General features: G+C 47.4%; 1 protein-coding gene across 2 annotated transcripts in view; it reads right to left on the bottom strand.

Moving 5' to 3' along the window:
- PALLD (palladin, cytoskeletal associated protein) overlaps positions 1-27,580 on the bottom strand; it is a 374,940-nt gene that overhangs the window by 39,044 nt on the left and 308,316 nt on the right. For both annotated transcript variants that reach the window (XM_057548912.1, XM_057548913.1), the window contains one exon: positions 2,274-2,798. In XM_057548912.1, the coding sequence (XP_057404895.1) occupies positions 2,274-2,798 (525 nt within the window). The remainder of the gene's footprint in view (positions 1-2,273; positions 2,799-27,580) is intronic.

The following is a 27,580-nucleotide window of genomic DNA, read 5'->3' as shown; positions in this document are numbered from 1 at the left end:
CATACAAACAACACAACAGCCAGTGCTACGACTGATGATTAAGAAAACTGAGATATCTGAAATCTATACTCAATATTTTGGTACAACAGGTAGGCAAAAAAATACCACAACAACAAAAACCAACCCAACTAATGGATTTCTACTTCACTGAGTCACGTGTAATCGGTCCATTTAGTAGCACTTGACATACATGGCAAAACTGTCCGACCAGAGAAACGACGTGTAAGTGAAACTGAGTGTGATGTCACAATCACCATGAGTGCCCAATGACATATAAATAAGTAATTGAAAAGAATCACTTGACAAGAGTTCGGCAGTTCCTACAAATTCAAGGATGCCAATTGGTAATGGCAACCCTGAAAGGGACACTCGGTCTTTGGCAAATTATTTGAATTATTACCATGGATAAATAGCTACTTTTTTGGTTTTAATTCAGAATGCAAAACAAGTGATCCCACAATTCACCAGAAGAAAAGAATGTTTCAAAAGTCACATGTATCAAACCAAAAGAATGAATTCTTCAAGTGTGTGTGATTTGGCAACAGGAAAACTTCTTGAAGACAAAAGGGTAACCACACAACAGTGGCTTCTGGGCTGGCAGAGAGCTGGAAGCCTGGGGTTACCACTGGACCCTGGTGTCACAGCGCCTAACTACCTACCTCTGGGTTACAGTTTCCCACAGCACAAAACCAGCATGATTTCTCCATTAACTTTTTTTTTTTCTTAAACTTTTTATTCTATACTGGAGTATAGCCAATTAACAACGTTGTGATGGTTTCGCAGTGACTCAGCCCTACATATACATGTATCCATTCTCCCCCAATCCAGTAACTTTTAAGAAGCGGCAGGAGCTGCTGGACCCTCTCTGGGAACAATTACAAAATTATTTTGACTCCGTATGAGTAACTACGACAGATGCTGATAAGAGGCCAGTGCGTCTATGACTCGAGGTAAGCCCTTAAAACTGCTTAACGCAAGAGAATTTCAAAGTCAAAAACCAGAATAAACCACTTTTTCTACTTAAGATGATAAAAGGTATGACCCCTCCACCACCAAGGCTTCTGGTAGACGCATCTTTGTTCAAGTTCCAGCTGAGAACTAATAGGCGGATGATTTATATAGGACTCGTCATCCGGGAAGCGAGATTTGGTGCTATTTCTTAGTAAAAGAGGACAACGAGGGTCAGGTAACAACCCCCTCCCTTTCTAACAGTTAGCTTCTTTGAAGCAAGATAATATTCATTCCCCAGCCGCCAAATAAAAGCTCAAACACAAAAGGAGGAGAGAGAGACAAAGGTTTTCTCAGGCCAGTGGACTGACTCGGCTCTCAGCAGATGCCCGTGATACAGCCTTACCATCCAGACTCTCCTCCCTGATTCGACTTTATGTTGTCATTTGACTGAGCTTTTCCTAATAAAACTTTGAGAAGGAGCCAGATTTCAAACATAGAATTCCTGCAGCCAGCATTTAGAAAGTGCCTAACAAAACAGGATGCAGCTAACAGGAGCTCCTGGACACACCTTGTCGTGGGCAAACAGCACACCCCAGGGTGGAAAACTTGCACGTGAATGAAGAGAACTGGAATTCTAAGGTCTTCCCATTTTTATTCCAGTACTAAACCCTCCTTAGGGTTTCCTTCTTTTCTCTCTGAACACTATTGGGATCCTGGCGAGCCCTGAAGCAAGATTTCAACAGGAAGGGTTGAGACAGGGAACTGGCCTGACCTTGGCTAACACATTTCTGAACCCCTCAGTCAAAAGGGTGAGTTCTAGCTCTTACTCATTACACTTTAGACGCACAGACACCTGCCCGTAGGTTTCTTTTGAAGGCTTTCCTCTACTTTTGTGGACATTATCTTATTTATCCTCAGAGTTTCTAAGTAAAGATTTCAGAAGGCTGTCACGTCACCACTGTGACATAAGGAAAGCCATTCAGAAAGACTGGGACAGAGGATCGTGCAATCCCTGCAGAGATCACGGCTCGCCAGGGACAGGGCTAGCTCCATCATTTGTGGCTGGGGACAGGCCCGGCTCCATCGTTTCTGGCCGGCTTGCACAGGGTCTCACTTCTCTGCACCAACGTGAAGCTACTGACATGCCTGGCCCCTCCAATCCGTACGTGTACGAGCTCACGTGTACGACATGTATGTGGGTGAGCTCATTTCTCGGTTCCGCGGACGCGGAGGTTGCAATCCCCCTCAGGGCACCCAGCCCGGCTCCCCGCCCCGCCCCGGCTGCTGGACCCCGCTACATACACACGCGGGCGGGCACTCACGCGGCGGGGGCGGCGCGGGGCAGGCCGAGCGCGGAGACGCCGGTGGAGACGCTGGCGGCGGCGGGCGGCGGCGAGGGCAGCAGGGCGCGGAGCAGCGCGGCGGGCGCGGGGCCGGGGCGCGCGGCGCGGGGCGCGGGGCCCGGGCCGGGCGGCGGCGGTGGCGGTGGCGGTGGCGGTGGCGGCGGGAAGGCGTCCATCCCGGGGGCGGCCGCCTGCGGGCTGAGCGGCGGGGGCGGCGGCGGGAGCGCGCTCCACGGGGCCTCGGGCTCGGGGGGCGGCGGGGACGCGGGCGTCGGGGGCCGGGGCGCGCCGGGGCTCAGGCTCTGCGCGGCGATGAACTGCTTGGGGCGCGCGTAGCTGAAGGAGCCGGAGGCCTGCATGGCGGGCGCGGGGCGGGCGGCGAGCGCGCTCATGGGCTCCGGGCGCGGCTCCGGGGGCTCCGGGGACGCGGGCGGCGAGGGGCGCGCGCGGGCCTCGCGCTCCAGGCGGATCTGCTGCTGCAGCTGCTGGATCTTGAGCGCGTCCCTGCGGGGAGAAAAGGACACCTTCAGACGGGCCGGGAGAGACGGGAGGCACTGCGACCACCCCTCCCGACGCCCCCAGCCCCCTCCCCGCCCCGCGGGAGCCCGAGGTCCACCGAGGACACCGCTGATCTCAACGTCGAACTGAACTCGGACCCCAGGTGAGCCACACCGGTTTACAGATGCCGGGGATGGACATTCTGTCTGACCTGCGGGAGCCGCACTGCATTTTAACAGAACCAGAAATACTAAGAGAACAGCTTCTGACCTGAGTCCTCAGCCCTCGCTCTCACCTGTAGCCGAGTTTTGGAAAAATTCTATCACAATGGGAAAGTTAAAAGAAAGAAACACTTAAAAGTTATTTTTGGCAGATTTAGGTGAATCCAACTTGCCTGCTTCATTGCTGTCAACTCCCTAGTCAATAAATACCACAGGCTGATTCTGGGGCGGGCGGGGGGGGGGGAAGACCTACTTTAATTTCTGCCTTTGCTCCCTAAAAAACATATGCAAAATCTACTCTAGCCTCAATTTAGTAGGAAACCCTGAACTGCCAATCGTTTCTACATAGTACAAACTGACATTTGGTACCATATCTGAAACATGCAAACGACGCCCATCTTTCACCTGCAGGGGTTCAATAAGCAATAACAAATTATTAATTTTACAGTAATGTAGTTTTAATTTCCCAAGTGTTTTCCATCAGGAAGGGACAGTTTGAATTTTAATTTTTGATAAAGAGGTTAGCAATAAAGCAGTTAGCAATCAGCTAAAATCTTACTCTTATCTTAACTCAAAAGCTTTCCTGTCTAGCTGTAGTTTACGTCTGAGATGTTTTCCTTTATCCAGATCAGATAGTGACCCACAGCTGTGAGAAGAAACTTCAACGGAAGGTGGCACTCTAACAAGCGAATAAAATAGCAACAATCCACAGAGACGCAAAGCTATGCTCCTAACTTGAAACCTTATAAAAATAAAAAGCAAAACCCCCAAGACCTCCTATCCATTGGTATTTAACCTTCAAATTCAAAGCAATAAAAGGAAGTGAAGCTGTTGATAAAAAGGTAAAAAAAAAAAAAGAATTTAGATCTGTTATCAAGTATCACTGGATATGGCAATATCTGTCAAGGAGTTCTAAATTCCTTCCCATGTCTCCGATTCCCTGCTGTAATTACCCAGTACAGTGATTACATTTAAGTCCGTGAAAAGACGCCTTCTTGGGAACTGCGAAGTATAAGGGGAACACGGCTGCAGATGCTTGATCCAGGCAGGGCATCCAGGATTCCAACAGCAATGAACCCTGGGTGGTCCTGTGAGGCTTAACTGGAGTCTTTTAAAAGCAGCCTTGCCACTGCTAGGATCCACGGGATGCTGAAGTTCCAGATGTCTGTGTGGTCTGGGTCGACTGCCCAGCCTTCACGTATTTAGAACCGGCCCAGGAATAGGACTCATAAAAACCACCCACCAGTGCTCTCATTCTGAATCCCCAAATGCTCCGTTCTGATCTCCCTGCCTTCCTCTTTCTTATTTCCTACCCACTGCAAAATGCATCCTATTCCTGGACCGTTTCTCCCCAGCGTTCAGCTGGCCTGGGCACCGGGACTGGAAGTGATCTGTAGGGCCCTGCAGGAGGCACTGCCCCCTCCTCTGGGCCAGCTGGGCTCCCCATGGCCAGAGCCGCAGCTGTATCTGCAGGTATTTTCAGCTTGGCTGTACGAAGCCGCCCTGGCAGTGCTGCCCCAGACGTCACGTCGTGCCCTGTGTCTGCATGGGGTCTCCTCTGCCCCAGGATGAGGGATGGCCCCCGAGAAGCCAGTCTTCAAAGAAGCCACACCAGGGAAGCTCAGACCACCACTGGTTCTAACTTTGTCCATGGGGTCAAGCCTACTCATTTGGGCATTAAAAAGACCATCGAGTTTGCTAACTCGAGAGCTTAAAACTGCCGAGATGCTACTGTTAGTGACTAAGTGACAGTTCAAGAAATTAACGTAGCATTTCACAAGCAATGGACAGGCATTCCAGTGATGTGGTCCTAGTATACACTGCATGAAGAACTGTGCCACCCTTTCCACTCCCCGACACTGCGCTGGAGAGGAATGTGACAGGCAGAGAATTGGAGGGGTGGGGGAAGGGAGGGCAGAACAGTTGGTTTGAATCTGAAAGTGTCTGACTTGATTTCTGCACAGATCCTAATATTTCAAAAAAATATTTGAGTTAAATGGTTCTGACACCCAGATTCTGAGATGACAAAACGCACAACTCTAAGTCACTTTCTCAGTCCTTGTTATCTTCATAAAAGTTGATTTTCACAGAGATAAAAAAGCAAAGGGAATGAAAGGTCCCAGAAAGGCAAGACTGCTTGTGGCCTCTGGAAATTACTGAGAGTTACTTGCCACACTGACATCGGTCTTAGAGATGTTTTCCTGGATCTGACTCCAAAGCAAGGGAAACAATGGCAAAAATAAACAAGTGGGACTACATCAAACTAAAAAAGCTTCTGCACAGCAAAGGAACGATCACCAAAACAAAAAGGCAGCGTACTGAATGGGAGAAGATACCTGCAAATCGTGTATCCCTTATATAAGGAGTTAATATCCAAAATATATAAAGAACTCAGACAACTCAACAACAGAAACACAAATAACCCAATTAAAAAATGGGCAGAGGCTCCGAATAGCATTTTTCCAAAGAAGACATACAGATGGCCAACAGACACATGAAAAGATATGCTCAACATAGCTGATCACCAGGGAAATGCAAATCAAAACCACTATGAGATATCACCTCACACATGTCAGAATGGCCATCATCAAAAAGAGAAGAAATAACAAATGCTGGAAAGGATGTGGGAAGGAGGGAAATTTTCTGTTGGGGGGAATGTAAATTGGTGCAGCCACTATGGAAAACAGTATGGAGGTTCCTCAAGAAATTAAAAATAGAACTACAATATGATCTAGCAATTCCACTTCTGGTTATTTGTCTGAAGAAAATGAAAACACTAATTTGAAAAGATATATGCACCCCAATGTTCACTGCAGCATATTTACAACAGCCAAGATATAGAATCAACCTAAGTGTCCACTGACAGATGAATGGATAAAGAATATGCGATATATTAATATAGCTCTCTCTCTCTCACACACACACACACACACACACACACACACACAATGGAATACTATTCAGCCACAGAAGCAAAAAGAAATCCTGCCATTTGTAACAACATGGATGGATCTGGAGGGTACTGTGCTAATAAGTGAAATAAGTTAGAGAAAGACCAATACCATGTGATCTTACTCATATGTGGAATCTAAGTAAACAAACACAACACAACACACAGAGCTTAGTTTAGTGGCTACCAGAGGGGAGGGGGTTTGGGGTGAGTAAAATGGGTGAAGGGGGTCAAGTGTATGGTGGGGGGGGATCACTCTGCAGTGTGTATGATGGGGAACTATAATGCTTTACACCTGAAACTCACATAATTAAAATACTTAGTATTTGTAAAACACCTTTAAAAAAGTTATCACTTTTTTGGTTTCCCCATTTCTTTCTGCTGTCCTTTCTCTGAGAATGAAATGAGAATGAGAAACTGACCTGAATGTCTTGGAGACACCCTGTAAAGGTGGGAAAGTCAGGTTAAGAGCACTGAGATTCAAGCAGGACAATGAGATCAATGAGATCCTCGTGTAAAAGTTGCCTCCATCTAGCCTCTCCCAGCTTTTTTCTCCTCTCCCCACCACAACCCCCAACTCAGAAAGCCTAAGAAACCCTGCTCTCACCCCTCCTTCAATTCTCAAGGCTTCAATACCTAAAGGAATGAGCTGGCTAGACTCTTTGTGATGCACCTGCCACGGTCCTTTTACAAGCCGGAAACCTGTTAAGTAACTTGTTCAAGGTCACAGAGCAAGTACCTGCAGAGTCAGGCAGGTCAACATAAAAGAACCCGGACCTTCAATGTGGTTTTTAAAAAGTCTGTGGTCATCTTTCCCTCCTGAGGACCTCCACTCTCATGCCTCTTTGCTGCCATAGCAACCAGGGTCTTTAGGATCAGAATCATCAAAGTTTTAAATACTTACACATTTAAGAATATATTTAAGATCTCTGATTTTGAACTTGATTCTTTCCAGGGTGAAATGCTGCAAAGACAAAGATCTTGGCAGCCCAGGAAGGGGATGTGTCAGGACTCACTCAGGGGATTCCCTTCTCCATGACAGGAAATCACAAATCCCCGTCCTCCCACCCCGACGGTTTGGGCACAGCTTTTAGCAAGAACAGTTTCATGCTGGTTGGATGGGGAAGATTCAGATTTGACAGGGATAAATAGGGCTGTAGAAACCATTTTTACTTTCCAATTCAGTAATCTCTCCTGCCACCTGATTAAAGCAGTCTTGGAGAAACCAGCCAGCCGGGCAGCAGTGTGGGGCAGGGGGACGGCACTGGCCAGACGCATGATGTCCCCAGGGTGAGCTCAACAGACTCCCAGAGACAGCACGACTACATCCACCTTGGTTACCTTACAGAGCAGACCTTAATGCAGATCACGTTCTTCCTGCAGGGACCTCTCTCTTCACGGGCAAGGGGACAGCAGTGGCGCACGGGAGGGGGGCCTGGAGACTGGGCTGGGGGTGGGCGCTGAGCCTGGGACCGGCTGCTCACAAAGCCACGTGGGGTGGCAGGCGGGGGCCGACTTCTCCCACACCTGGGCTGGCCTGACACATCCCAGCAGCCCTGGGAGGATGGCTGAAAAATCCCCCGTGGGTCAGGTTAGCAAGGTCAGGGCAGAGCCTGGGTGCAAAGGCTTGTGCTATTGTACATCACCCTGTCCAAAGTGCTCAGGAAACAGAAAAGGTTTATTAAAGTGTTAGTAATGATTACTACAGTTCGCTTTGTCTCTGGGGACCTGCAGCCCAAGCTTAAAATGAATGACGTGAAAGTAAACTTCGGAGAACAACTTTTACGTAACTGGGAAACTCCCAGTATGTCCCTGTGGATCAAGGTCTGGGATGCCAGTGTTCACACTGACCAGGATGGAGCAATTACAACTGTCCGGAGAGACTCTTGGGTAGTGAAGCTGGAACACATTCATGCTTTCAGGACAGACAGGCTGCGGGCTTATATATTTTCTTTCCCTTTTTACTGTGTGATACAGAAGCCACTGCACGATGAGTTACAAACCTGCGCCCTCTGAACCGGGTCCTGCAGCTCGTAAGGACTCTGAAGGCAGGGCTGTGACCTGCAGCGTCCTCACGACACCCCGCCGCACACAGACGAGGGACACGTCACCGCCAAGCACAAGCACCTGGTCATTCCTGGCTGCCGTGCCCTGCCGGGTCCACGAGGTGTGCCCCGTCGGGCCGTCCTGCAACGGGGCCCACCCTGGACTGCCGAATTCCAACCATTTCCACATGTAGGAAGGTAAGCGAACGGCAGATAAACTGCTGGGTGTTCCCACAGGGGAGTCCTCTCTGGCTGGGATTAGCTCAGCACTGTCCGTATGAGAGCGCAACAGATTAATTCTGGGAGCTCATAAACTAGACAGAATATAAAACTCCTGCAGGGGCTTCAGTTCAAGAAGGACTAAGTTCCCTCTACGACTTTATGACGTTAGTCCCTCAATGGCCTTGTTCTACACTCAGGCTTCAGCGTGTGTCTTCCCACCACAGCAAACCATGGCTGCTGGGTGAGGGTGGAGATTCAACACCTGACTGTTGCCCCTGGTCGCAGGTGCACAGATCACGGTCCTGAGGACGATCATTTACACGATCAAAATGAGTTCATAGGAGCCAAATGAGGGTGTACTGCTTTGGGTTCAGGGGGGTCGTAAGTGCAAAGATAACTATGAATTTAAACGCACGCCCCTAAGGTTGGGGGAGAGAGCAGGGATAAAGATTTGGATGTTCTTTGATCTTTAATGAACCTTTAAGATCGTCAGCACAGAACTTCTCTGAGATGTTAAAGAATTGGGGGGAAAAAGAAGGACAGATGCTTAACTGTCGGTCTTACAATGAAATAAAGCATTTGGCACATTTTAAGGTTCCATGTGGTTCATGTTTCCTCGAATAACCATTTGATGATTAAGAGGCTCGTGCAGCCCGTCTGGTCATTTTCACCTCAGGTATGTTTGCTGCCTTGAGTATTGGAAGCAGGGCTGTGCAGCCTGGCCTTGTACGAATAAGTTATGACCAAGGGCAAAGTGTCCTGTTTTTCAAAAGAAACAACCGTTACCTACTCACCAAATGGCTTTATTCTCCTGGAAGAACAAAAGGCATTCTCCCACTTCTCTCCCCTTCCAAACATTTTCAGTTTGGTATCTCCCTCTCTGCTCAAATGCAGGCACTCACTAAATACTGGCTGCATTTAATTAAAGTCCCAGATTTCTGTCAAGTAGAAAACTAGCTGCTCCACCAGCCTCGCTGGCACTCGGGGCACCGCTGCGTCTTTCTAAGGGGTAAAGTCACCTTCTTGGAGACAAAGCCACTGCCACACAGGCTATTTACAAGGAGAAACAAGCAACCAGAGAGAGAAATGGTCAAACAGTTCAACTCCAGCTTGGCCTCTAGCTTTTTAAGACTTTGGACAATTCACTTATCCTCTCTGGGGCCCAGTTTCGCAACCTTAAAATGGAAATCTATGGTGTAATATCTACAAGGTCCTAATAAACTCTCAGATCTTATTATGATCCTTGCTCTTTAAGCCCAGCAACATTTAAACATTATAAAGAAACTAATTTTAAAGGAACTTGTAAAGAACTAACCAAGTCCCAGTATGGTGTTTATTTGTATACATATTAACCTCAAGCATCTCCTGTTTTCACATCCATTTCAACTGTTTTGGAAAAATGAACATAGCATGTTTTGGTAGACAGAAATAGATTTTAAAGGCATCAGAGTGGCAAACTAAAATAATTCCACAGTACATCCTTTTCTAAGAGGAAAGACAGTTTTATACTGAATAATCATCACTTATTGGTTAACATTAGTTGCATTTCTTTTTCTTAAGACACATATACCTATAGATAAACTCCATCCAAAAATTAAGAAAAACAGCTTTTGGGTTTTTTGTGGCTAGATGTGTTTCTGCTGTGATGTTCTCTCCTAGAGAAATGTGAGCTCTTTCAGTGACTCAGTAGCCACTGTTGTGTTATAAACCTTTCTCTTCTTCCTACCACGAAGTTTTCTTCGTCCTTTGACCCTATTTTGTAAGCCTTCTACCAATTAATGTAAGGGGTTCCCTCACCCTAAAGATAGGGCCCCGCTGGGGCCCCGCAGCCCGTCCCCTCCCTGTGCTCACTCTGGCTGCCCTGCAGCCCCCGGCCCCGACGGTACCACCCTCCTTCCTGGAGCCATCTTCCCCCTGACCTTTGACACTAGACCCATCCTCGCTCCTCCACCTTTGACACCCCGCCTCCCCCATGGTCTTGCCCAGCTCTCTGACTGTGGGTCCCACCACGATCTAGGGCTCCCCGATTTCCTCCGCATCACCCCTGGAGCCCAGACCTCGGTCCAGAATCCCAACTCGACGACCCACTTCCATGTAACAGAAACACGCTGCTTCACTTCCACTCAGCGTGTCTAAATCAGAGTCCCTCTCACCCCTTACCCACTGTCTCCCCCCAAAAAACATCTGATATTCAAGGGTAAATACGTGACCGGGCCAGGCCATCAGGAATTCACACTGAGGATGACACGAAGGCGTCTCCCTGCCCTCTGACAGCTGACTGGCCACACGGATGGGACCCCCAGAGGGAAGGCAACAAAGTGGGAGCCAACACGTAAAAAGAAGCCCAGAGAGAAAAGCCTACAAGAAAGACAGTGACCACCGCCTGCGGCCAGATAACCTACAGGCCAGTTTCACGTGAGTTTCTCGTGCAAAACAGCTGCCTCCCCCGACCCCCGCCCTTTCTACGGCTTAAGTTATTTCAGACGTCCTCTAACTCGCTGAAGAAAGTGGCCTGGAGACCGACCAGCCCACTTTCCTTACTGTACAGGCTCACGAGACGTTACGCAGCTACACAGGTTTTCAGCCGCTTGGGGCAAAGGCCTCATTAGAACATCTTGCCGGTGAAAACAACACTAAAGTTAATCCAGCTGCACTGTCTTTAGCTGATAAACCAGTAAGTGGACCGATATGAGCATTGTTCCTAAAGTTGTGGAAGAAACCATCCGAAGGACTAAAAACACACGGTCAACAGTGCTGACCTCTGGAGACGGAAACCTGAACGAGGGAGGGGGGAAGTCTTGTTTCTGCATTTTACCGTCTTTTACACTAGTGGTCTGAATACTTTTTAACCTTGTGTATATAAAAATATAGTGGGAAAAATATATATAAAGTTCCTAAAACACAAATTATAAACATAAAAGTTTTAAACCACATAAAACTCCAGAAGCTAGTACTTTACAGAAGGTCACATCATAAAAGAAGACACAGTGCTGGCTCTTAGCAAATGCGCATCCCGGAAGCCTGAGGACGTCCATCCGCGTCCTGAAGTCACGGGCGCGGGGCTCATCCAAACAGCGCACTCGGTCACGGCTGTCACGGCTGCTGCCGCCACCTCCTGCGTCACTGCTAGTGATAACGGCTGTCACTGGGCACTTACTATGCACCCAACACGGCTCTAAGTGCTCAGTCTATACCGACTCATTTAATCTTTATAAAAACCACAGAAGATCTTACCATCTCCACTTTACGGATGAGGAAACGGAGGCACAAAGATACACCGAGCTGCTCAAGGTTACACGGCTGGAAAGCAGCGCAAATGGGCCTTGAGCCAAAGAGGTCTGGCCGGTGGCTACAATGCACGGCCTCTCTCATCAAGGCAGCAGGGTTTGCCGGGACTCCACGTGCACCGGGATTTCTCCAGCCACAGAGGGCCTTTCTGATGTGGGTTCTGCCCACCTCGGGCTTGAACTCTGTCCTCCTATCCCCTTTGCTTCTCTGTTACTGGGATATAGACATTGCAGTGGAGCTCCAAACAGCTACACAGAGATAACCTGCTACATCCTGAAGACATCCCATGTGTATAATGGAATTATAATGCCCAAGTAGGTAATGTTTACGTCTCCTCCGCCAGGCTTGACAAACTTTTACTCACTGGAGAAACTATAAGAATATACAAAGTAACTTGAAGGAGTTAGTTTAGAAACTAAGAAATTAATTTGTTCCCTGAATTTCTTATTCCTGTATTTGTATCATCAACCAGCAACCGTTACATTGAGAGACTAGTAAATGCTCAATCCCCACTAACTAAACAGCTATTTACAGTTATACAATCTAAGTCGGAAACACAGAAGAGGGACAGAGAGATGAGACAAACTGGTGAAGATTCTCAGTGCAAACCTCACAAGTTAGAAGGGAATCCAAATTTCTAATAACATTCAAAATACATGCCACCTAACACTAATAAATCCCAGCATGGAGTTTCAGAGCACAGAAGTTCCCACATACTTTTCGTTCTGGCCTTTAGTGTGCTCTTTGAAGAAGATGCTCAGTGTAGAAAACATAAGAAGTACGAGAAGAATAACGTCGTAAACAACTGGAATTGAACCCTTAAGGATGGCTTTGTTTCGGAAATCAGACGGCCTCCTCCGGCACCTCTGCCGCCGGGCTGCGGAAGTGAGTGTACCACCCACGACTTGTGCGGCCTTGACTGAGAGAGCTCTGAGCGTCCTCTTGTCTGTGAAACGGAAAGTTGGACTATTTTTAAATCGTCCCTATAAATACGTTTTAAAATGCTTCCAACTACAAAACACACTCTCTAGTCTTTCGAGACAGCAATCTGAATATTACTCATTTGCTACGTTACTCCATCTCTTGAGAGATTGCATCACTGAAGAGGCTGGATTTTTTAAAAATGGTATCTTTTACATGCTGACGAACAACACTAATTTATAAAGATGACTTTCTAGGTTTCTATTAACAGAGGCCCGCCACTGAAGAACTAAACATTTCTGAATGAATAATAACCTGCCAATACTTAAGCCCCCCCAAGGGTAAAGCAGTGAAAGGAGTGCATAGTTGGACCCGGGTACCCAGCGTGATTTATCTCCTCCTAGAAGTCGGCCGTCGCTAGTCTCAGTGCTAATGGCCAAAGGTTCACGGTGTGGATGCAGCCTCGCCCGATCACGAGGCCCCAGTCCAAACCTCCCATCCAGGAGGGAGAACGGTCTTGAAACAACTCAAAAGTGCTCTTTGGCAAGCTTGAGAGATGTGTTCAATTAAGAGACTGGTGACCGTGTAAGGGATTGTCAGTTTTAAGTGGCTGTGACCTTTCTTACTTTGACCTGCTGACCCCGGCATTCCTAAGCAGCTGGGGAATGAGACGCAGTGGTGATGAAGCCGAAGGACCTTCCCCTCGAGAGGCAGACCCAACCCTTCCACCAGCAAATGACGTTTATCCAAGTGTGTCTTGGGAAGAACTAATAAATGACGTTCCCTCCCTGAGAAATGACTAAAACCACTAAAATAATCCTTAGATAAAAAACCCAATTATTTACAGTAATGACTCTTAAGATAAAAATGAGGGAAATTTATTATAGTTGCAGGATGTTTCCAACAGGGCTACACATAACTGTGTATAGTCAAGAGTCATTCATCTGGTATTCTAGCAAATGGAATTTTCTATAATATGGTCTTTAGGACCATCTCCAACACAACAAAAACCCTGCAACATCTTGAGATGCCTCTTGAAAGAAGAAAACTTTACAGTATGTACAGCTGCTGCACTGCACTTATTTTACCGAACTTTATTACTCTTTTCTAAAACGTACATACTGAAGTCTGTTACACACGTTGGGGTTTATGATTATACTGTAGTGTTTTATACACTAGGTGCCCTTCATTTAGGGAAACGGTATATACACCCGGTGTGCTGTTCTTTCCTTCTTTCCATTGTTTTTTGGCCATGCCACACAGCTTGAGGGATCTTAGCTCCTCGAGCAGGGATTGAACCTGTGCTCCTGGCAGTAAGAACGCCGAGTCCCAACCACTGGACCACCAGGGAAGTCCCACAGTCTTTCTAAGATGTAAGACAAATAGTGGAAAAAGCCACCGGAGTGAGTACAGCATCCGTGTGATGACGCGCAAAGGCGGGTGAGGGGTCGTGCAGATGGAGGGGGCCTGGACCCCCTCGTCCTACAGAGCAAGGAGCCACTCCGTGCAAGGCTGTGGGAGCTCAGGTCGGAACCAGGATTCCTCGCTCCCAGCCTCTTGAGTGGAGACACCAAAGTACGAATGTCTTTCACTAACAATTAAACCAAAAAGTCATTTCTAACAAGAATATACATAAACATCCCAAAGAGCAAAGGAAAGATAGGGTCCGATTCAGTTGGGTTCCATCAAGGGCCACCTCTTCCCTGACGTGTGAGGGGTGAGCCCCACTTAGGAGTAACGTAGAGCTGACTGTCCAGTGGGTCTGTGTCCTAGTCACACAGCCACATGGTCCGTGTGTGCGTGCGTGTGTGTGTGTGTGTCTGCATATATCCACACATGTGACTAGATATGGTAGTATCAGCATAATGCATATGTTCAGGTTTAAATATGACATTATTGTCTAAAGACTACAGTTTTGAGTAAAAATGATGCAGAATATATTTAATTACACTTTTATGCCTAACCTGACCTTTTAAGTATGATCTACTATCTTGATTGCAGCTACCAGTAAAGAAAATGACATCTGTAAACTCAGAAGCATAAGCAATTCATACCAGGGAACCAAGAGTAATATGTATTTTTGTTGTTAATGCCTTCTGAATAAACTCAGGTTAATATAATAGTTGTTAAGTACAGAAACAGAAAAGTATGAATTGACTAGTGACTTTTTCCTTGCTGTGGAATTTGTCAATCTATAAAATATGTTGGAAGACATTAAAGCCACTTATGATACATGTTAATGACCTAACAGACTAACCTTTAGCAAGAGCACCATGCTATCATCTTTTAAAAATTGTTACTATGTAGCATCAGGAGGACACTGGGACACTGAAGGGGCAGGCACTCCATCCTCCACTGTTTGCGGCGGGGGTGGGGCGCCCTCCTTGCCTGCATCCTTACCCCCCCTTCAGTGAGTGTGGGAGGTGGGTCTGTATGACGCACCTGTGAATGGGCAGGTAAGCCGCTCAACTCCAGGGTGAAGTCTCAGCAAGCTCCCTCAGCCCGGCGACACACCCTTCTCCTCTAGTACAGACTTGAGGCTTGGATTCTCTCTCTGACTCCTCAGTTCATCAGGCGAATGGTCCCAAACTTGAACAGGGAGAAGGGGTACCCCCTCGAACATCCATACATCATTCACGCATTTTAAAGGTCTGGAAGAATCTTAGACATACGGGCCCCCTTGCTAATTAATAAATCAGTGCATCCTCAAACCAAGTCATCATTTGTTCAGGTTTATCACAGTGGCTATAAGCCCAACTCTGGGAAAGGGCAGAGGAGGTGTGGGTGGGCTCAGATCGACTCAATGCAATGACAAAAAAAGCATTAAACAGACCCACCTCCCTCGTGGAAGGCAACTGGAGGACCATCTACTGATAATACAACACGTGCCTTCACGGGCAGGTCCCCCTCCTCACCTAAGGGCTTTGGAAGGGCACGTTGTCCTCTCTGGCAAATACATGTTTATCGACATCTTTTCAGACCAGCGACAGTTCAGCACCCCTCCCCTCCCCTGAGGATAGAAAGGTTGTCTTTATCAACCCTCTAAAGTTCAGCTGATCTAAACACTTAGTTTACATTTACTCTGACACAGAGCTTGCAACATGTTACCCTTCTTGCCCTGTGACAAAATACCGCCATCCAATTTTGATTATGAAACTGGTGAAAACACAAGCATAAACATAATCTTTTGGACCAACAGAACCTAACTTTTATGGCTTTTAGAGTTAAAGCACAACAATAGTTCCTAAAAATGGATACAGTCAAAACACCTTTTCTCTTTAAAACTGAACTCATAATTGTAACTAACAACTGCACAGATTGCTACACAAGATTTCTTTTTATCTCTTTTAAAATTAAATCCTATTTCTTAAACTGCACATGATAAAAAAAAAAAAAATGCCAAAAAAATCCTATGGGGTTTCCATATGCACAAAAGACATAAACCCTCTTGACCCACAATTCACACCTCATACAAAACTTAAATGAATCTTTGACTTAAATATGAACCTCGAACTATAAAATTTCAAGAAGAAAACACAGGAACATCTTTGTGACCGTAAGTTAGGCAAAGATTTCTTTGGTAGATACCAAAAAGTGTGATCCATAAAAGAACAAAAGAATTGATAACTTGGACTTTTTACAATGAGAAACTTCTGCCCTTCAAAATGCAAAAGGGACCAAAAGGACACCGTGACGTTCTCCCTCTCGCTCCACTTTCTCTCCCCAGCGTCCACCAGACACCCTGCCTATGGCCCCTCCTGAGCCGCCCCGCAAGCAAGCAGCGCATGCAGACGCGTAAGACATGGTGCTTCCACTGCTCTTTTTAACAAGATTCTTTTCAGAACACGAACTGCCACATTCGGTACATTTATTCATTGTTCGGGTGCCACGCTGCCTTCGCTGGTCATGCACAGGATGGGGACCAAATTCTTTGGAAGTAATTCGTTTCAGCGTTTACTTAAGCAAATACGGAAAAGGGACAGATAATAAATTTTAATTTGTTTGCCTCAGTTAAAACAAACATGAAACTTTCCTAAAGTGTCAGTCTCCCTGCATTATTTAGGTCATGCTCCAAAGCTCAGCTGTGTCAGCCGCTGGATCCTGGCGAGAGATGCTGTCATCTGGGCCTGGTACCAAAATATTATTTGAAGTACATAGAAACCAGTTTCTTCAGCGGCTTCCATGTCTTTGGGTATGGGTGTCCTCCAATAACGAAATCCTCTCTTAAAGAAAAATGAGAATCTCTGTCGTCACTTTGAGAATTAGAGAAAGTATCTGCCTCCGGCTGAACTGCAAACACGTCAACACTACAGAGCCCAGTGCACTCTTAATGGCCCATGTGGTACCTACGTGGACGAGAGGAGGACCCGCGTCTCCCTGGAACTCACCGTCCTGCTTTATTTCTTCACAGCATTTACCACGGAAATGATGTATCTTCTACACGCTCCGCCTGAATGCCAGCCCTCCACCCCACCTACTCCAGCCCTGGGAGGGCAGGGCTTCCAGCCCCTTGGCCGCGGCTCAGGGTCTCGGGCAGGCCCTGACACACAGTAGGTCCTCGGCTGAAGAAACTCCATTTCTCCTACTGGGATTGGCTGCTACAGGTTTGTAAGTTCAGCAGACGTGACACAATCGGGATGGCCATTTAGAATATTTAATATTGCTTCTGCTACATTGATTTGGGGTGCAAAGGGCTGTGGCTTCCTTGTTTTACACCCTCGAGACCTGTGCTGTCCAAACATGGTGGCCACTGGCCACATGGGGCTGCTGGCCACTGGCCACACGGCTGGTCCAGCCCGAGAGACGCTGCGAGTGTAAAAATGATCTCACTAACCATGTTTATGTTACACGGGGAGAAAACAATATTCTTAATCCTCTGGGTTAAACACAATGCATTATTAAGTCTAATTTCACTGCTTCTTTTTCCTTTGTGGTATGACTACTAACTGATACACTGAACCTGTGTATGTGGCCTGTATCTGTACTTCACATCCTACTTCTCCTGGAGGCCTGGTTCTAAACGTGCCCCGCACCTCCGCCTGAGGGCACTGCCTCTTTCCCCCGCTAGGAACCACCGGGGTGGACACACCGCAGGGCCTTGGGGTCTGAGGGCCCAGCCCCGGAGGCGCCAAGCCCGGGGCAGTGGGTGGAGCTGCCACGACCGTGGCACAAAGCTGGCCCCCCATTTCTTACCCATTTTCTAGTTTGTTTGCTGACTTCAGAAACTGTTCTGACCCTGTGTTTCTGACCCGTCCCACTCTCTAAGACATTCACCCGGCTGCTTGGGGCCCCTGGTCAGGACGGGTGGGAGCCCCCCTCATCTCTGGCCCAGCGCCCCCTTCAGGCAGAAAGGGAGACCCCCAACTCCACAGAGAGCCTTCTACCGCCAAGGTCACACTGCAGGGCCTCGGGGACGTGGCATCAGCGGGGCACGGGGCGGAGCTGCGAGGCGACAGGCCCGGGGCTGCAGGCTCGGGGAGGGGGGGGAGATGAACTGCACGGAACAGAGCAAAACCCCAAAGGACGTAACATGCCGACCAGAGAGGGAACGACCAAGTCACAGAGCCGAGCTTTTATCTCAAATATGATTTTTTCCTCCAGTTTATAAAAATGTTTAAAGGAACATCTTCACGCAGAAGTATAAAAACAATAGCCTCCGCCTTGAAATGCGCAGACTGTTATTACATTTGGAGTAGGTTTGGGGCAGGGGGAGAATCTAGATTGCATACTGTGGGCAGAACACGGCTGGTCAACATGATCTGAAGACACCCCTGCAGTTGCTTCCTGCTGCAGTCTGTTCTGAAAGCTAATACAGTCCCCTCAACCCCCGTGCCCGCATCTGTCTGTTGACCTGAAACACTGTACCTCAGAGAAGAGCTGCCAGGATAAGGAGAGATTGCAAAGGATACTTTTTTCATCCTCTGCGTAAAAGTTACAATGTTAATAAAAGTATTATTTATGCTTGATCAAACGGTATAAAGACAGATGCCAGGAGAAACATCTTACAGCGCACCCAGGAGTGTAACACTTGGAAACATGCCTCCTGGTGTTACTAAGGCAGTTTGGCTAAAAATAGCAAGCAGCCCCCAGATCCCCTTGGCCACCCACTTCCCCCTGGAATCCGGCTGATGGAAATAAAACATGTGGAGGGGCCTGACCCCCTCCACGAACATTACATCAGTCTTCCTTATTAGGAAAACTTCTTCCAACCTGACATTCTGCCCAAAACAATCAAGAGTTTAATTCTCAATGAGCAGTTCTAGGAGAGCTGCCCTAACCAGAAGGGGCTAAACATCGGGAGGGATGTGGGCGTCAGGCAGGCTCCCTTCTACCACGGTATTTTAATTCTCTGAACAGTGGCACCGTGACGGAAAGCATTAAGGAGGTACATATTTCACGTTCCCCGAAGAAGGCACATTTAAGAAAGCACATTTACTCTTCTTCCTCAAATGTTTCCTTTCTATACACTTTCTGACATATGCACGTTTACCGTGAACAGAGAGACGAGAAATCAGAACTTCTTCGATTCTTGATTTATCATAATTGCAATATTGGTTCTGACCAAAGATTTTGGTATCTGACCTTAAGATGACGAGAGGATGACGTGGAAGTTAAGAAGCTGAGAAAGATCTCCCTCCCTCCCCCTCCCCGAACCTTTACTGTTATGTCTGATTTGCTAGACAACTTTGGGTTATCCTTTTGGCTCTGTTACCATATTAACATGTTAACCTGGCAACCAAAGCAAAAATTAACAAGTAGGGACTACATCTCAAACTAAAAAGCTTCTGTAGCAAAGGGAAACATCAACAAAATGAAAAGGCAACCTATGGAATGGGAGAAAATATCTGTAAATCATTTATCTGATAAGGGGTTAATATCCAAAATATATAAAGAATTCAAACAACTCAGCTGCAAAAAAAAACCCCAAACAATCCAATTAATTACCGGCAGAGTAACTAAATAGACATTTTTCCGAAGAAGACATTCAAATAGCCAACAGGCATGTGAAAAGATGCTCAACATCACTAATCATCAGGGAAATGCAAATCAAAATCAGAATGAGATAGCAATTCATACCTGTCAGGATGGCTGTCATCAAAAAGAACACAAATAAATACTGGAGAGGGTATTTACTGTTACTAAGGCAGTTTGGCTAAAAATAGAACACAAATAAATACTGGAGAGGGTACTCGATGAAGCCTCCTACATTGCTGATGGGAATGTAAATTGGTGCGGCCACTATGGAAAACAGCATGGAGGGGCCTCAAAAAATTAAAAACAGGACTACCACATGATCCAGCAATTCCACTCCTGGGGATCTAGCCAAAGGAAATGAATTTACTATCTTGAAGAGTTATCTGCACACTCATGCTTATTGCAGCACTATTTACAACATCCAAGACATGGAAACTACCTAAGTGTCCACGAACAGATGAATGGATAAAGAAGTGAACAGATGAATGGATAAAGAAGATGTGGTACATATACACAATGGAATATTACTCAGTCATAAAAAAGAATGAAATTTTGCCATTTGCAGCAACATGGATGGACTTGGAGGGCATTATGCTAAGTGAAATAAGTCAGACAGAGAAAAACAAATACTCTATGTTACCACTTATATGTGGAGTCTTAAAAACAAACAAAAAAACCCCACACAAAACACAGCAACAATAACAGAAAAATACCTCAGGTTAATAGAGAACAGATTGGTGGTTGCCAGAGGTGGGGGAAATGGGTGAAGGTAGTCAAAGGGTACAAACTTCCAGTTATAAGTAAGTCATGGGGATGTAATGTACAGCATGGTGACTGTAGTTAATAATACTGTATAGCATATTTGAAAGTTGCTGAGGGTAGATCTTAAAAGTTTTCATCACAAGAAAGAAAATTTGTAATGATGTAAGGTGATGGATGTTAACTCAACTTATTGTGGAGATCATTTCACAATATATACTGTATCAAACCGTCACACTGTACACCTAAAACTAACACAACGTTATTCGTCAATTATATCTCAATAAAACTGGAAAAAAGAATATCATATTTTAAAATGTTACATAATAAACTTGTTTTCAAAAAAATACGTTAACTGATCTAGACTTCTTGTTATGAAAGGTAAGACTTAAGAAGTTAAGATGTACGTGTAAAATAAAAATTAACAAAGGCAAACCTCTGCCTTAAACAATTACCTTTCCATGAATATAAATAGGGTTATTTATCAGTTTGCTGATCTACCTGGTATTTGACTTTTCTTTCATCTTGACATAAGGACTATTTTCATCGGAAAGGAGAAAGGGTTACAAAAAAGTCCGAAGTCTCCAGTCCGCAGCGGGGCAGTGGCGTTAGCAAAGGTAACAATACATCCTAAAGCTATTCATCTAGAAACAAGCAATCCTGGGCAGCAAGGGTCCAGAGCATTCTGCTCTGTGTACAGCGAGCCCCTCCTGACAGGCAGTCACTAACAGACTGCTGGCTCTCTCCCCGGTTTCCAAGGTGGGTCCCTGACAAAACCCAATCAGTCACGTGTTCATGGAACCGGGGAGGGAGGAACGGCTTTCAGAGGAGGGTTGTGGACAGAAGGAAGACGGGCCTGGAGGGTGGCTGTGACAGCTCCAGGCTTGTACTTCCACATCTAGCTCATGACTGAACTTTTCTAACTTGAATGTTTTCAAAGGCAAGAAAAACAAATACGCCCGAATCTCTTCTGCTCGGGACCCGGACGGTCCTCACTGTTTCCATGATGGGGCAGGCACTGGTGCCCTGGGAAAGTAATTCCATTTAAGAACTCAAACGGCTTTCCATCTCTGGGGAGTTTTATCCACATACTTCTTACTGCTTTAGGGATTAAGGGCGGTGTGTCCTTCTCAGGAGTGAGGCTCTGGGGTCAGACCGCCCGGGTTAAATTACTGGCTGAGTGTCCTTGATCCCTTAACCTTCCTGAGCCCATTTCCTCATCCTGGAGTAGGGGTTACAACGGGATTTCTCTCCTGGGCTGCGAGGGTGAAGTGAGAGCTGACATATGGAATGCTTAGAGCTAAGCTCGAGCAAACCTTTAAGAAGTGTAGCAATTAATATCCAGGATGACCATGTAATTCAGTGTCCAAACGGGGACCTTTTTGTCCAGGAAAGACGTGACCTGGACAGGACTCGCCCCCAACAGGCAGACGGACAGTCCTGGGAAAAGGGGAGCCTACAGTGACCCCAGCAACTCAATGGTGCCAAAGCCCCACAGGGCAGACGTGAGCTGACTTAGGAGAGTAACAAAGCGTGCGCGCCACCGGTACCAGAGGGTCTGAGGTCAGAAGAAGAACACCTTAATTTAAAAAAACCAGTAATTGTAATGTAAAAGTTTATCTTAAAACAGACCTAACAGTTTTATGTGAACCACCCGTTCTGCTGACCTCAGAACATTCCTTTTCAACATCATCCCAAATGCATTGCAAAGACTCGTTTCAATGGTTTTGGCCACTTCCTCAGAGCCCCTCCCCACAGACATCAGGGAGCCGGGGAGGAGTAACCCAAAGAAAGAGGTGACAAGGGCACAAGTTCACATCCACAGACTCAGGTGTGCTCCACAGGTGCAGCTCTACGGGGAACTGGGCCACTTCCCTCCTACCTGGGGAAGAGCCAGCACAGAAACATGTCTGTTAAAAATGAGCTTTTCACCTCACGCCGGTCAGAATGGGCATCATCAGAAAATCTACAAACAACAAACGCTGGAGAGGGTGTGGAGAAAAGGGAACCCTCTTGCACTGTTGGTGGGAATGTAAACTGATACAGCCCCTATGGAGAACAGTATGGAGGTTCCTTAAAAAACTAAAAATAGAACTACCATACGACCCAGCAAGCCCACTACTGGGCATATACCCTGAGAAAACCCGTAATTCAAAAAGAGTCATGTACCACAATGTTCATTGCAGCTCTATTTACACAGGACATGGAAGCAACCTAAGTGTCCCTCAACAGACGAATGGATAAAGAAGATGTGGTACATATATAAACAATGGAATATTACTCAGCCATAAAAAGAAATGAAGTTGGGTTATTTGCAGAGACGTGGATGGACCTAGAGACTGTCATACAGAGTGAAGTAAGAAAGAGAAAAACAAATATCGTATATTAACGCATATATGTGGAACCTAGAAAAATGGTACAGATGAACCAGTTTGCAGGGCAGAAGTTGAGACACAGATGTAGAGAACAAACATATGGACACCAAGGGGGGAAAGCGGGGGGAGGGTGGGATGAATTGGGAGATTGGGATTGACATGTATACACTGATGTGTATAAAACAGATAACTAATAAGAACCTGCTGTATAAAAAATTAAATTAAATTTTTAAAAAATGAGCTTTAGTGGAAAACGTTCAGCTGGCATCCTCTTTCCTCCCTGGGCCCTTTGCAGCAGCTCAGGTACGGAAAGCGCTTTACTATCTCTAGTTGAGCAGGAGCTGGGACTTGACCCTGTGCAGGCCGGCCGCCCGGGGCCACCCTACCGCCTCGGGCCCGAGGGGGCCACACCTGCAAGACAGGGGAGCAGCCGGGACCCCAGCCTGCTCTCCTCCAGGCCCCGATCCCGCAGTGCTGTCTCCCCTGGGCCTCCAGCCTCCCCACCTACAAAACTGGCCCAAGGCCCATTTCTGACCTAACTCACTGGGGCTGCCTGTGGAACCTCGGAGAAGAACATCTGGGAAACAGTTTTCGCTCACTCCACAGTGTGCATCCTGCCCCGGACCCCGCCCCGCCCCCCATGTATCCATTCAAGAGTGATGCAAGAGTTCTAGCTCTAGCTCACGTTTCTGTCCAAGGCCCCAGACCAGCCACACCCCCTGACTGGCCTGTCCACGCAAGGCCACTGCTCATTTAGTTATTGTCTGTTTCCTCCTGAGACCGCGATCTCTCTAAGGGCAGGTCCACGTCTGCTTTATCCTTCAGTCTGTCACCTGAAGTTCAGCACACCGTCCATGAATGAATCCTTGAACCGGGAGAGGCAGGAGGAGAGGATGGTTAGTGAAACTTGACAGATGCCAGACACCGCCCCACTCTGTACACAGGCTTCCTCGTTCCCGTGTCTGTCTCTGCATCTGCACGGACGGGTCATATGGCCCGTGTGTGTATGTACCTGTTCTCTGCAGCACCGACGAGCTGGACCAACCCTTCTCTCATCCGTGCAAGGCGGGTAGCCGAGGACAGCGCCTGGTACACAGGTGTGCTGGGAGCTGCTGTCACCTCTCTTCCCCCCAGTCAACCGCACCATCACTGATGCAGCCCCTCCACTCAGCACCCCAGGACTCACCCCTGCCCGGCCCTCCCTGGCCTCACCTAAGCCCTCACCAAGCCATCTAACCCCACCACCCCTGCCTCTGCCTCTCCCAGACCACCTCCCACCCGCGCTCTCCTCGTGCCACCCAGAGAGGTTTTCGAACGGCACGTCTCATCTTGTAACCTCCTGACTCACGTGCCCCCAGTCGCTTCAGCCTGCTCTGAGGACAAATCCGAGTTCCCCGACCTGGGCCACCAGGCCTGGTGGGCTGGCTGTGGCCTCTCTCCACCGCCCCATTCTCGGGGTCCAGCCCCGCGTCCTGGGCAGCAGCCCTTCCCCGTGCCCCCGAGCGGGGTGAGGGTCTCCGGTCTCCTGCCCTCACCCTGTCACAGCATCACCTACGCGAGCACTCCCCGTGCGTCCTGCACCTGGTCTCTGAGACCCTGCATTCCCCTTGCCCGGACCTGGGGCTCTGCCAGCTCTAGCAACGCGAGGACCAGGAAGCAGGTGATGGCAGAGACACGAGGGCTGGGCCGGGGGACACCCGGCTCTGCTGTTGCTCCCCAGGGTGGCCCTGTCTCCACTGCCTTCCCGTCTGTGACAACCGGTACCAGACTTTAAGGCCAAATTCTCTACTGAAAAAAATCTCTGTACACTCAAGGAAGACGCTCACGATTATGCTGCATGAAAGAAGTTACTACGAGGGGCGCTTGTCTGTGAGGTTCTCTCTCATCTCCCGTTTCCCTGCCGCTAATCAGCTGGCTGTGACTTCTCTCCATTCACATAGCAATGTGGTCTTCTGTTTTTCCCCAAAAGACTAGAATTATGAAAACTCATTTTATGAATCCTAAAAGACTTTTTTTTTTGCAAAGTTTAACAGTGAATAAAAACAAACAACCCACTCAAAAAATGGGCAGAAGACCTAAATAGACATTTCTCCAAAGAAGACATACAGATGGCCAACAAGCACATGAAAAGATGCTCAACATCACTAATTATTAGAGAAATGTAAATCAAAACTACAATGAGATAGTTCTGATTTTTGATGATGGCGATTTTGACACCAGTCAAAATCGCCATCATCAGAAATTCTACAAATGATAAATGCTGGGAAGGTATGGCGAGAAGGGAACCCTCCTACACTGTTGGTGGGAATGTAAGTTGGTGCAGCCAGTATGGAGAACGGTATGGAGGTTCCTTAAAAAACTAAAAATAGAGCTACCATATGATCCAGTAATCGCACTCATGGGCATTTACCTGGAGAAAAACACGGTCCAAAAAGATACATGCACCCCAACGTTCACAGCAGCACTACTGACAATAGCCAAGACTTGGAAGCAACCTAAATGTCCATCAACATGAATGGATAGGGCCTTCCCTGGTGGCACAGGGGTTAAGAATCTGCCTGCCAATGCAGGGGACATGGGTTCCAGCCCTGGTCCGGGAAGATCCCACATGCCGCGGAGCAACTAAGCCTGCGCGCCACAACTACTGAGCCCGCGTGCCGCAACTACTGAGCCCGTGTGCCACAACTACTGAAGCCTGCACGCCTACAGCCCGTGCTCCGCAACTAGAGAAGCCACCGCAATGAGAAGCCCACACACCGCAACGCAGAGTAGCCCCTGCTCGCCGCAACTAGAGAAAGCCCGCACGCAGCAAAGACCCAACGCAGCCAAAAATAAATAAATTTATATATAAAAAAAGAAAGCTATAATTTTTCTTTCCACATCTAGCATTAATGGTTTTTGTCCAATTACTTATTAAAGTGCTAAGGTATGAGTCTTTCAGTAGAAACTGGTTTGGGTTGAACACAAAAAATCCACAGGGATTTTCCAATTTAATACAAGAGGTTGGACAACTGTCCTATTAGCTTATCAAATAAAGTTTTATTGTGCCTCTTTCTTCTGTTTGACAATGTAGGTCGCTTCTGATATATGGGGATGGGCGGGAAACACGTATTCTGCGGACAGAGAGAGGTGAGCAGCCTCTGAAGTAGAGAATAATGTTGGTACGACTGGTGGGGAAGAGACACCCGGGAAGAAGGGAAGAGAGGGTGCGGCTCGAATGCAACAGAAGAAAGACAAGGAAAGAGGCTGCAGGAAGCAGCACGCAAGGCAGGCCTGCCGGCCAGCTGGCAACACACCATCGGCGTGTGGGCTGAATCTCAGCACTGCCGTTCACTTAACCTCTGCAGGCCTTGGTGTCCTCTTCTTTCAAAAAGGGAACAGTAACACCAGCTTACGCGGCTTCTTGGCAGGTTTAAGTGAGGTCATGGATGTAAACGTTTTAGTTGCCTTTCACTTTCCTTCAGTATTCAGAAAATATGAACATTCAATGTGGTTTCTTCTAAGATCGCAGAACCTAGTGGAAAGCTTGCGGCAGACGTTGAAAAGCAGACCTGAGCTCTCCACGGGTGTGTCAATGAACCCGTCGTGACCACAGGAACCGTCAGGGCCCAGGACGGACGGCCCCCCGTGCCCTGTCCTCACACCCCTCACACCTGTGGGAAGGGACGCCAATCACCTCCCCGTCTGTCCTGAAGCTGGGTGGTGGCCTCGTGGTGCATTTCAGGAGAAAGGCCACGTGTGTCTGCAGTGAACATACAAGTTAATCATGCTATGAACCAGGGGCAGAAGGAATGAATGAACATTACTCCTGTCCTGAATTCAGAGCTCCAAGTAGCTTTGGACACCAAGTTAAAAAATGAAATATATTCATAAAGCTGAATCTTTCATTACTTTGCTAAAGACTAGGATTCAGGCTATTTCATAAAATCAGATAATTTATCACTCAGGATATTTCAGGGAGAAATACATTTTGTGAATCCAAGCCTTTCCTTCCCACTGTTTACAGCACAGAATGAAAAGTACACTCTGCTTGAAGGTTTGAATTCTACCAGTGTTGAGCGCTCAGAACGCAAATGACCATAGTTCTAAGTTTGACAAGTACCCTGACTTTTTGTTTCCAGTACTGTCTCCTTTTATGCCCTCAGTGGTTTACATTTTGTGCAAAACATCTTATCAGTGATGGTGTGAGAAGCTTTCTTTTAAGAGAGAGAGAGGGACTTCCCTGGTGGTCCAGGGGTTAGGACTCTGTGCTTCCACTGCAGGGGGCCTGGGTTCAATCCCTGGTCGGGGAACTAAGATCCAACAAGCTGCATGACATGGCCAAAAAAAAGTAAAAAAGAAGAGAGAGACAGACAGAGAGAAACAGAGAGAGAGAGAGAGTCCAAGGACAGCCGTGCCCAAATGGCATGGTATCCTTGCTGGGGTGAAAGCCAGTGAATGACGGCTTCTGGTCTCCAGTCTCTGACCGCAGGGATGAGCGCATTCAATCCCTAAACCGTACAAATGCCCCGATTTCCTTGTTGTCTCTGAACCCACAGGACAGGCCCTAAGACAAAGTGGCGGCTCTCAGCTGCAGGCGTGACCCTGGGTGACAATTCACAGCACAAAGCCCCCTTCGGCGTGATTCCCTTTCACTCACGGGGGGGTCTCTCTTCTTACTTCTCCTCCGTCACAACCTGGGGGGTGCGCTCCCCCGTCTCAGCCCCTCAGGCTCAGAATCCTCACAATTTGGTAGGTGAGGTTACATTCTTGCTCTAAAACTTGGACTAGCTCTGCTATACGGACCGGCAAACAGGAGATCAGGGTACCCGAGTCAGTTCTACTACAAACGAGCTGTCTCTTAATATTCCTGGAACTTAGTTTTCTTCCTAATTTTTTTCCAAAAGGAATAAATATTCATTGTGGAAAACTCGAGTCTCAGAAAACCAAAGTACTAGGATAATAAAGTAAAAGTGAAGCTTCCTCCCCCAAACCACCCCTCCTCATAGGGTACCACCCCCAGGGAACAGCTCTGCTTGTGTCCAGCGCTGTC

This window comes from Balaenoptera acutorostrata, chromosome 6 (genome assembly GCF_949987535.1).
Source record: "Balaenoptera acutorostrata chromosome 6, mBalAcu1.1, whole genome shotgun sequence".
Classification (NCBI taxonomy): Eukaryota; Metazoa; Chordata; class Mammalia; order Artiodactyla; family Balaenopteridae; genus Balaenoptera; species Balaenoptera acutorostrata.
This window is presented reverse-complemented; position numbering and strand designations above follow the sequence as displayed.